Source organism: Uloborus diversus, chromosome 1 (genome assembly GCF_026930045.1).
Source record: "Uloborus diversus isolate 005 chromosome 1, Udiv.v.3.1, whole genome shotgun sequence".
In the NCBI taxonomy this organism is placed as follows: Eukaryota; Metazoa; Arthropoda; class Arachnida; order Araneae; family Uloboridae; genus Uloborus; species Uloborus diversus.
This window is the reverse complement of record NC_072731.1, coordinates 206,131,531-206,144,073: the sequence shown is the minus strand read 5'-3', so window position 1 is coordinate 206,144,073 and position 12,543 is coordinate 206,131,531. Positions and strand designations below refer to the sequence as shown.

At 29.2% G+C, this 12,543-nt stretch overlaps 1 protein-coding gene across 1 annotated transcript in view; it reads right to left on the bottom strand.

The window, feature by feature from the left end:
* Nucleotides 1-3,795: 3,795 nt before the first annotated feature.
* The window catches only part of LOC129218331 (RNA binding protein fox-1 homolog 2-like), an 80,519-nt gene continuing 71,771 nt past the window's right edge, over nucleotides 3,796-12,543 (bottom strand). The window contains exons 9-12 of the mRNA XM_054852570.1: nucleotides 11,422-11,525; nucleotides 7,332-7,427; nucleotides 4,107-4,116; nucleotides 3,796-3,840 (exon numbers count right to left, since the gene is read on the bottom strand). Of these exons, the coding sequence (XP_054708545.1) occupies nucleotides 3,796-3,840; nucleotides 4,107-4,116; nucleotides 7,332-7,427; nucleotides 11,422-11,525 (255 nt within the window). The remainder of the gene's footprint in view (nucleotides 3,841-4,106; nucleotides 4,117-7,331; nucleotides 7,428-11,421; nucleotides 11,526-12,543) is intronic.

Sequence of the window (12,543 nt, the reverse complement as noted above, 5' to 3'; positions counted from 1 at the left end):
AATAAAACTTATGTTTTGTGTTCGTGATATGTAACATGTGCGTAAGATAAATGGCAAAATAGGAAAGAATCAGTTAAGTCATACACATAATCATCATTTCTCCTTTCAGTTGTAGTTATTTTTAAAACAGGATGATTCGAAGATGTAACACACTTAATGAGAAATTTATGAACAAGTAAAATGAGTTTATCAAAAACATTTTACAGTACATATTAGGATATAATTTCACAGAGCAATTCAAATACGTTGATATACCAAAAAAAAAAAAAACATAATCTGCATATGCACTGGAAATATTTTAAATTATGTCTGTCTCAAAACAACATAAATGTACCAAAGCAAAGATTATTTGAATATTGAACATCTACAATAAAAACGTATATTTTAGAAGAATTAATGTATTAAAGAGCTCATGGAATTCGACATTTTCTGTACAGTATGATATGAAGTTGTATGATATTGAGCAGCGATATGATATCGGAAGGTAAAACATGACATTGTGATGAAAAATTGAAAATTAAATATAATAATTAAAAAACAAATTTGATAAAGAATTGAGGTTAGAGACTTGAGAGCCTAGGTATAGGCGACTTCAGGAATGTGAAACTTTATGTAAAACATTAATAGCATTTGAAACTGAATCTTGATTCTTCATACACAATACATATTAAAAATGCAAAATAAATTCAATATTTATATATTTAAAGTATCCGTTGTTACTGGATTAGTGCTGAACACAAATAAGACATACATACACTTGTACTTTTAGTACATTGTATCGTACTGGATTCAGGTAGCAATCCATAGTAATATACTTAGTGCAAGAGAGTAGCTTAATGAATAAAAAAAAAACACTGGGTTATTGCACAATCTTAGTGCAACAGTGAAAAACGCACTATTTCATAATTCTTATTTCAAACATTTTTAAGCCCAAGCAAAAAACACTAAAACAAGCAAAAGAATTGTACACAGGTACATTTGTATGTCAAACATTTACTAAATATTCCAAACTGCATTTATGAATGTGCATATTTCATTTGAAATTTTAATGTGAAATAATTTGAGTTACTTAAACTTGCCCCATTCATAATGTAAACAAAACTTCAGCATCAATGGCAAAATCAACTATCATTTTAGAAATGATCGATGTATTTCATATCGAACATTATTTTCAAAATTAATTATTATACTTCATTATTGAATTGTTAGAAAACACTACAAAATTGGATACGCCTTAGAGTGAACATCTTCTATTAAAGATGAAAATATCATAGATATATATATTTTTTTGCTCGTTTAAAGAGTAAGGACTGAACACTACGAACAACACAATTGTGATATTTTCAGTCTGGTTTTATGATCTCAGTAAATAACTAAAATTTACGAGTCTGTAAAACCTCATGTAACATTGGTACAAGTGATATAATTCTTTAAACAACACAATTTTAAAGCAATATTGTGAGATATATAGGCGACAACTTTACTGCGTAATTTATTAACTCGCTTATTAGAAGCGCAATTTAAAATAAAACAATTCTAAAACTTACAAAGCTCAAATTATTCCATTTTAAATGAAAAAGAATGCAGTCTTCAATTAAAAAAAAAATAAAAATACTCATTTCATACAGTGCTTTAACACGAACGGTGGAAGTTGCCTGCATATTTGATATGTTACTCCAGATTTTACATCCTATTCCATATTAATATCTCTAAGAATACATTTAAATTATTCCCTTTCGTTAAAGCTCAACATGTTCAAAAGTTAACGATGTTTAAAAGGATGTATTTAACGCTCACGACAAGATGCACTTAAAATAGCCATCTGCATTATATCAAGTTAAGTGGAAGTAACAACATGATAGTTTTATATTTATAACAAACTTTTACTCATTTTCAAAATGTGAAACAATATTTAAAAAAAAAAAACGGTTTCCCATATTGAAAGCATTGCTACCCAAAAGGGGATTTATACACTTGACAAATTTAACATAATATACTTCATATGTTATTTTTTTTTTATGTTCTTATAATAACATAGAAATAGGATAGTCTCATCCTCTTAATATGGTATTTAAATAATTTAACTAAGACAAGTGCGTAAACTATATTATAAATAATAATATATTATATATTATAAATAATAATATATTATAAATAATAATTTTTAAAAAAAAGTTACCTGCTTAAGCGTTAATTTTACACTGTAAATGTTTTTTAAACGCGATAAAAGTCATTTCTTCTTCCATTTTAAGTATTTGTTTCAGGTTTGGAAAAAAAAAAAAATCAGGTCGGGAAACAATTCATAAGATTGCCATAAACTTTTGTAAAATATAACTATATTTATCTAGCTTTTTAGAAAACGAAACATCCTACTTGCGTTTCTCAAAATACATTTTAATCTAATATGAGGAATTTCCAAAATATAAATACACTGAAAATACCTCGTACAAAATATTTTATAAATGTAACAATGAGCTATTTTTAAAAAACCTGTATGCATGTTAAATCAAAGATCACCAATAGTGTTTTTGAAGTTTTTTTACGATATGCATTATTTATAAAAATTTCAAAAATATACTAAGAAGTTACTTTCTTTAACCTACATTGCACCTACTGAACTAAAGAAGAAACAAATTTGTGCGAAGAAGGCACGTACTTATCGTATAGTGCTGATTAACGTTTGAAACTAAATGAGAATCTAGCTAATAATCGCTACAAAAATATTTTCTTTTATTAATAATGCAGTTATTGAAACCTGAAGTAAAAATAAATAAAATATTTTTCTTTTCATGATGTCTGAAAAATATTTCACGTTATTTTATTGTTATTACGAGAAATAATTTGCATCTTATTTTTGAATATATCGTCGGCACCTTGCTAAATTAACGAATATGAAAATTGGCACTTTTCTGGAGAGCCAAAACATTACTTTTTACCACCTAACACGCTTAGTTATTTTCAATGTTTTATTGTTTATAGATAATAAGTGCAAAACTATTGTTTTAAGTAGTTATTATCAGTAGAGTAGCCCTTTTTGAGTACTGCGGCAAACCATCAAATTTGAAAAACACGACTCGCAATTTTTCACATTCGTTAGCTTAGCATGTTTCGACGATATAAATTCACTAAAATAAACATTTTTTGTAATAAACTACTTCAATCAGTATTTTAAAATATCTAAGCAAAACTGAAAATGTCAATTAAAATTTAAATTCTATTTTAATGTTAATGATGCAAGTTAAAATTCTCAATGGCGGAAATGCTAATGGACTATATTATCCTTGATGTCCCTAGTTGTACATATCGAATATGTTTTATTTACACGTTTTTAGACTTTTCATAAAAACAATAGTAAATAACAATATCTTGAGAATAGTATGTCTCATTGGTGACCTCTGATTACTATTTTATGAATACCTTTTCACAAAAGGTAATAAGTTTTGACTAAACATTCTAACTCAATTTAAAACACACCAACATAAGGCATCAAACTTTAAAAATTTAAACGGTGAAAAATTATCATAGTTTTCGCCAAACTTTCGGTGAAAGTTCATTAACAACGTAAACGTCTTCAACTACATAAACCCATTGTATAGTTCTTTACACATTAGAATTCATAGAAGTCTGTTTTTTTATCACTTCAACTGCAAGCAATGGGTGCACTCTGGTTACATTCTATAGCAATCCATACTGTAGCAAGGGACTTCCTTCCTCTGACAAAGGTAAGGTTCAGCTCTAGAGGTCTGAATTTCCAGCTGTTCGGTAGAATATCCAGGAGAACTTTCATGTCAGCTACTAATACGGCGCGAATCGGTTGTAACCACTTCTGTACACGGCAGCCTGTTAATGTATATATAAAATTGTGAATTTCATGCATTACGAATTTTACGATTCTCACTTTTTTTTCAAACATTTGTTCCTCTATTGCATAACAATTACATTATATGGCACACTCACATGCCCATAAAAGTTAAAAAATATTAGTCCAAACAATGTTTGTGCACAGTTCCAAATACGAATGAAAAAAATGTGTAATTACTGTCTTGGCATATTTAACATCTTTTACTATGATCAACATATTTTAGCCTTTTAAACTACTAGTAAACTTCGTCTAAACTTTTGTACCATATTACTTTAAATTATGATTTTTCATACTATGATTGCTAATAAATAGTTTTTTTTTTATATTGAACTCACACTTCATTATACGTTTTATACCATCATTTCGTTCACTTTTTGGCAGACAATCTACAACTGAAGGCTTGGAAGGTTCACCTACTCATAATATGTCTAAGATAAGTGAATTGAAATTTAATACGAATATGTAGTACATATATTTTTTCTAATTTTCGTTCACTATTTTAGGCAAAGTAAGTTTCCTGAGGAACTTGTTGTAGTAATGAATTTAGAGTATCTTACACTGTCATTATTTGTGTTCAAAAATATATATATATCATAAATTGACAACGAATTTCTGTTAAAAATTATATTAAAATCGTACTAAGCAATAACTAATGGATAGGGTCGTTCAGGTAGCTCGCGCGATCATTTGTGGGCTATTTAGCACGAGAGGTCTACCGGGTTAGATACAAATGTACTTTAAGATGCTTTAAGAACAATTTGTATGTTTCATGCATGTTTCTCACACACCTGTTTTTAATTGCTTTACAGATGGTTCGATATCTTAGTATCATCGCAGTGTTTTACGTAAACAGAAAATGTACTTTCTTCTGAGAGTAAAGTATGATTAAAGAAAAAATTACGCCTTTAAAAGTCTACTTTAAAATTTTGAAAATATTGCATCACATAAGAGTTTATGGAGGGTTAACTCAAAAGCATGATTTTTCAATTTTTAAAGATAACTTGATGGTAGGTATTTCTCATTTTTTCTATAGTAAAGTGTAAGATAATAAATACGCAACGAGGGAATACTTGTGAAATACAGAACCCTTTGTAAACGGGAGTAATCTAGCAAATCTTACCAGAAAAAGTAGAGCTAAATTTGTTTTAGTGCACGTATGATTCAAATGGTACTAATCAATAATTGTAAAATTTAACTAAACTCAAGAGTATGCTATTTAACAGTTTCTTATGTTATAGCGACGGACCATGGTATTAGCTTTACCTTCAGTATAAAAAAAAAAAATAATAATAATAAAATGTCTTCAAAAATAGTCACAATTCTATCCAGTTATGCTTCTGTGTTACTAATTGACATAAAAAGGGCCACCAACATCCCGTTTGTCGCCCCTATATCTAAATATTCCAACAAAAATCAAGTGAGTTGAGAGCGATGAGAAACTTTTTTGCGTGCGTTTATTGATACAGTTGTCTTCCAAAATTGAAATATTTTACTGAATCATCATTTATAAAAAAAATGTCCAACATTTTTATTGATGAAAGTTTTTGTAGCCATAAAATTTACACAAATAAGCAATCGCGATTCAGATAAAAACATTTTTAGTACTACTCAACTCAAGATACATCGATCGTAGATCCCCAAGAACGATTGGTTCTCAGATTAATTTTCATTGCACTATTTGCATATAATTGTTGAAATACTATGAGTTATTTAAATTTATTACATACACTTGTTTTTCTTGATATTGGGTTCTTCTAAGCCTAAACCACGTTTCTTCAACAATAACTGCTTTTTGTAATTTTAACATTACATGCAAAAAATAAATTAGTAGCAAAAAAGAGGGCCTTTCATTAGTGTTATTATAAAATATTTTTATAGGAGAAAAACTAAACTTGCACACGAAATAATAATAATAATAATAATAATAATACTTTTCTTTGATAACTTTTGACTTAAATAATCACGAACATTTTCACATCATGATAATTCAACAGTTGAAACAAAATGTACTTCGCTTTGCTTTGTAAATTTTTGGACTTAAATAATTTAGTAAATTTTAGCATCACGATAATTTCACAGTTGAACCAGAATATTAAGAAAAAGAATGAAATCTACTTATTTTAACTTAAGTTATTGCATGTAACACTATCTTGAAGTTTATTTTCCTCTATCCAGAATTATTTTTTGTTCTGGAAAAAAATACTAATTTACTGCTTTGAATAAAATGTAGTAAAACTGAAAAATAAATAAAGCACATTTTTAAAACGTATTAGACTGAAGCAGTAAATAAATAAAGAAAAACATACAAAATAATGCTCTTCAAATTTATTATTTGCTGTTCAACGATATATTTTACGAATTTTACGCATTAAAAGTGCATTTCAAAAGTGCACATTAAATTCACTAAAACCGCACAGTTTCACAAATTGATTGACTACTATAACCAAATGCATGTGAAAATATGATAATGCAAAAAGAGTAAAAAAGGCATATCAAGAAACAAGCACATTGTTCACATACCCAATGTGCAAAAAAATGTAATCAAAAATACACGAATAGAAATATAAATAGGTATTAATACATGTTTAACTACATCAACAAACACAATTTATCGCATGCAATATATTCTCTCAAATTAACTTCTAGATCGCACACACTTGTAATTTCACTTCTATTTATGTGCTAAGTTTTACTTCGAAAGGGCTACGTGAAATTCATGCTACAAAATACATGCATCTTTATATTGATGTTGTTGAGATTAATTTTCTTAAAATGTTTGAGACAATAATCTACATGCAATGTACTATAATTGATTTTGAATTAATTGCATGTAATTGAAAATTAACGACGTTCAAAAAAAATGCCTTACAATTAAAAAAAAACACCCTTCGAATATTAGTATTATTATTATTATTTCGCAAAAGAAACAATAAAGAGTTTTTTTTTTTTAATTAGTTTCAAAAACGCTTTAGTTTGTAAACTCTATGTACTATAAAACAAAACATACAGGAAAGAAAATATAACGAAAAAAAATCAATATATTTACAAAACGTCTATTCAGTAAGAAAAATTTTAGTTAATATAAAATAAAAGTGTTTTTCAGTATTGATTATAAAGCTGATCTTCTAAAGAAAAAAAGGTTTGAGAAAAAAACATAGAGCAGCCAAACTTTTTAGTCCATACAGCCTCCTGTAAACTGATTGTTATCCTTATTTTTTAAACAATAAGTATGTTTATTCACCCCTCTATCTACAGTTATTTAAACTTTCTTTGCTATTCAAACTGTATCCAAAAAGTATGCATATAATAATAGCTACATATAACAACAGCCAAAATTTGTAGTCATGAAGCATGGCTATTTTTTGCTTAAAAGTTGATACTTAAACTGCAATTATGGAATTTTTTTTAGGAATATACTTTCACAATTGCACTATGAAATGTCATTTTCATTTCAGGTTTTGATTATTACATGACACTTACCCCGTATCCAGCCACTGGGCCTATGCTATGGCCTAGGTATGGGTCTGCATATTCCCTCCCATAGCTGTAATACAATGATGGAGATCTAGGAATAAGAAACAATGAAGAACAATTTTAAAAGCAAGGGTTACGATCTGCTTTCGATTGCACACCTGCTTATTAGCTTCTACATATTCAGTTACTATTTTAAGTAAAGTATTTGTAACCTTTAAGAAATCCTGACTTTCCACTCGAAAGTACACATATTGTGCACTTTTTTAACTTTTACTGCATACTACACATTCGATGATTTGTCTAATGAAAAGAAAAGGTATTTCTTTAAAAAAATAATAAAATAACGGCGGGATAAGCTTTAAAAGCAAACTATTTTCTGCTATTACAGAAGAAATAATATATATATATATATATATATATATATATATGTATATATATATATATATATATATATATATATATATATATATATATATATATATATATATATATATACATTTTAACCAAGAAATATAAGGATGACTGATACTCCTTCAGAGGATTCAATGACAAAACTCTTCCATTGTGCAGGCATGCTTAAATTCCAGCATGTCCAATTGAGAAAGGTACAGTCTATGTGAATGTTTAAAAAGCCAATCTCATATTTTTGTAGGTCCTATTTTCCTAGAAAGAAAAAAAAAACATGCGGACTCAGTATCGCATTGAACCTGATCTTTAACACAAACCATATTTCCAAATCAGTAGCCAACTACTGTCCAGTTACGGTGATTTTCAGCAAATATATGCGTCATAAATTTTTTGTGCTTTCGTAAGCAAATTATAAGACAGTTGTACGAATCCAAAAAAGTTGCGTTGTAATATTCTCTCGCTAAATGGTATTTTATTCATCGTTGAAAAAATCTAGTTAGGTTTTGAAGCGACTTTAATGCGCAAGTTTTGAAACTTGTATGTGGTTTCTCTTAGGCAAGATCTTTTTCTGACCACAAATCTAATATTCTGTTCCGTGGGGCGTGTATTGCACAACTGCTTGTAGACAAGTTTACATAATTCGAACGAAACTTTAACAAATTCATCTAAGACAAAAAGTTACACCCAACTATTTTTACCCATGTTACACATTTTCTGCTTGAAATATGTTGACTCAATATGAAGCAAAAAGATGTAAGTGGATTTTTATTTTTTATTTCGTGTAAAGCGTGCTAGTTCATGTCATATATGAACTTTCATCAAAACGCCAGCATCTACCAGGACAACCTGTACCAGCTCCAAACCAGATGAGATATTTTACTGACCAAAATTTCCTTTTGAAAAGACTATTTTTTTCTTTTACTTTTATTTCATTTTTTATAATTTCGTCACTAACATTCTTTTGCTTGAAAGTCTTTCATATTATTACATTGAATGGTTTCCTTTTGACCACGTTTAAGTGGTACTCGTTTAGTTGAGCGCGCTTACTTGACCAACGAAGACATTTGTAAAGGCTTAATAATAAATCTGTGTTTTAGTCTTAGGGTAGCTTTTTCTCTTTTGAGAAAATAGTAAGTAAATTGGATAAACCTTTTGTTAATGAACACATTATTCCTGGTAAAATAACGTACAGTAATCAACATTTTTTTTAATCGATTAAATGCTGTTGAAACAATGTGTATGCGTAGAAATTCTAACGTTTCACAAATCAACATTTCAGAAACAAATATAGATTTAAAAAATAAAGTTATCTTTTCCTATAGGAACGTAATTTTTTCGCACATGAAGTAAACAATATACGCTTTTTTGAAAATGCCGAGAAAACAGAAATTGCTTATGTATGACAATCATGTGTTTCCATAAACTACTCTGTTACACCTATACTTTCCTTCACTTATTGTCGTCTATCGTTCAGATACCACATTTGCACTATCCTTATGGCGTGCTTTTAGGATATATGAATAATTAATGGCCATATTGATTTGCTGTGTAGAAATGGTTAAATGCGGATGATCTCTATAAATAATGTGTCGATCAAGTTATACAAAAACAAACCACCACCAACTTACAAATTTAGAAACAGTCTCACACGTTGTTTAATCTAAATTTCTTTAAAAAGTATCTGATGAATTTTAAAAATAATAGTAAAAAAAAATAATAGCATGGCAGCATTTGATGGCAATCACTTGCATACTCTTCTATCTTAGAAAAAAAATTTACCAACTTGTATTTTTAAGACAAAAATACACCATATGCTTTGCTCATAGTAGCATAGCTTTTTTGTTTTTGTAATATGGGCAAATATTACACTCAATCAAGGCAACTAAAAAGATGTCAGGGTTTAATTCCTGAGATGGTGAAAGTGAATACGGATTTTGCTCCGCAAATGATTCAGTACTTCTCATTTTAAGCGATGTGCTTGGAATAAATCTTACTCTGCATAAGTTGAAGGTGTTCTTAAAGGTTAAAGTGCCCTCCGCTCTTTCTCAAATTTTCCTCAAAAGTGCTATGATTTGACGTAACGTAATATGATTTGATTTTGAATATTAGAAGCTTCGACGACCTACTCCTAGAGCCCATATATCACCGAACTACACTCACTCCTCGACTACCATGCTTAAATGTCGCCACGAGCTAGATATATACATAATTTTATACAGTGATATAAACAATATCTTCTATGAAGACTTATCATCACAATCATTTGCAAAGTTTAAATACTTTGCTTCTTGGAAGATAATATATGCATGAGCTATACGACTGAGATAAAAGGCTAAAGTCAAAACTTTCCATATGATGTCATCATGAAAATTTTTAAAAAATACCCCATTATTCCCTTTCTTTTTTTCCCCTCGACACGTAGGAATATTTTTTCTTAGACTTTCATAACTTAATTATGTATGTGTTTTTAGTAGGTTGCATTGCATGAATTGGGAAAATTACTGTGTGTGTGGTACACCGAAGAAGTACGGTGTGTTAAATTATTAGGTATGGGAATGAGTTTTTTGTAAGAGCCTTGCCAATTTCCCATTAAGCAGTTTTAAGATATTCTTCATTTCTTTGAGAACAAAACAATTTTCATGCGAAGAAGCTTCACTTATTTTAACTAAATTTATCTTAAAAAACTTTCGAAACTGCAATATTGAAATGCATTTACCTGCGTTCAAGAACTATATTTATAAGAAATTATTGCAGGTGCTCAAAAAAGTTTTCTAGTGACTGTTTCAGGGATTTTTTTAGCTTAACTTTATAAAACAAATTAATCTCGCAATTTTCTCTTCTTTTTTTTTTTTTTTTTTGATTAAAATCAACTTTAAATCCTTGAAACTTTATTGCACTCGATTGAAGCATTAAGTGTTTAGTAATATTCAGTAGAAAAACTCTAAACTCTAAAAAAAAAAAGCCCTTATAATAAATATGTAAAAAATGCTTTCGTTTGAAAATTATATATCTTTTTACGCTATATTTCTTATTTACAAATTTTGATTTTTTTAATGCAAAATGAAACGAATTATTATAATGAATATTTTTCGAACAACTTGTGTAACTATTTAGGCAGGTGTGCAATGACATGCAGCCTTGCTAAAAATACGCCTTCACATGATAGTACATACATCAGGAACAATTTTTAGATAAGTGCCTCAGAAGTATGTTTTTAAAACTTTTAACAAAACAGTGATCTACGCTGTGAGCATCCGCACAAACCATAGATGCTCGGATCAACATATAACATGTGACCTTTCTTCTAAAAAGGCATAAATCTAAAGCATTTGAATAATGCTCGCATGCAAAAAATCTAAATGTCGACTTCATGCTGAAATTAAACACATGCTTGGTGCAAAAACATTCTATGTTATGCATGTAAGAAATAAAAATTGTGTTTTCTACTGGAAATATGCAACAAAAAGATAAGAAAGCATGTAGAAAGATGCAGGAGGATCAAGTGCACGTCTTCCAAGTGAATTTGCATCTAGAATCCACCATTAGGGGGTTTACGATAAATTCGTCTGTGGTAATGCAAAAAAATGTTATCATGCAATACGTCAAAGTTTATAAATAAAAACAAAACGTTGTGCAAATAAAAACACAAGTTCAGATGTGGAATATAATATACTCACCCTGCCACGGCTGCGTAAGACGCTACCGGTTGCGCTGCAGCTGCTGCAGCTGCATAGCTCCTTGCTGCAGCGGCAGTATAAGCTGCACTTGCAGCGTATGATGCCTAAACGAAGGAACGAAGAGCAACGCATAGTCACGATTTTTTTCCAGAATGTTTAGTGCCGCATTTTTAGAACTACCAAAGCCAAAATTATATGATGCAGTGAGGAGCAATGGGATGTAAGTAGACATTTTAAGGTATATGTTTAAAATTCCGGTCTTAAGTTGGGCTTTCATTAAAATTTTATTCTAAATCATGATGTATAGCAGCACCAACCAGGATCACTGATACCATCTGTTGCCCCAAAATAGAGAAGAGGTTCACCTACCATTTGTGCTGGTTATCACCAAACTTTTAATTTTGGCACTTACATCCCTTTGCTTGTCACCGCCTCATCTGTACAATAAATGTATTAAATTGTACATAATATGTATGGGGAAAAGGTGTAGTCAAAAATAATGAACCATTTGTGGTAAAAACGCAATTTACATTTTTTTTCTTTTAATCTGACAGCGGTTTTTTCATTCCTTGATAGCACATTATCTACAGTGAAGCCTGCAAGAGCTACAATAGTCACAAATTGACATACGTACGAAGTGTGTCACTCTGAGTTCCATTTGTGACTTGCTTCTTTTGACATCACTGCATCAATTAATTGTTGATAATTCACTTTGTGACATTTTAAAGACGTCAAGGAGAATTGTCTTCCTGCTTGTCACTGAATGTCTTGTAGTGAAATAAAAACATAAAATACTGCTAATCTAATATAAAGTGGTCTAAATAGGAACATTTTGTGTCCAATTATTTTAAAATTTTTCTGCGGAAAATTATTAAGATGCACTTTATTGCTACAGTATCTTCTTTCTTTCATGCAAACTCTTTCATGGAGTTTATTTGTAATTCTAACGTCAATTTTATCAATATTTTTTTTTTCATGCATTCATTGTTATATTTTGAAATATCACGATTAGGCATAAAATCTAAAAATTAATTAAGACCTAACTTACTGTTTATTTTAAGTGTTTAACAAAAAGATTTTACTTTTTAAATGTTTAGGTATGTTCAAATTTAATAAAGGTTT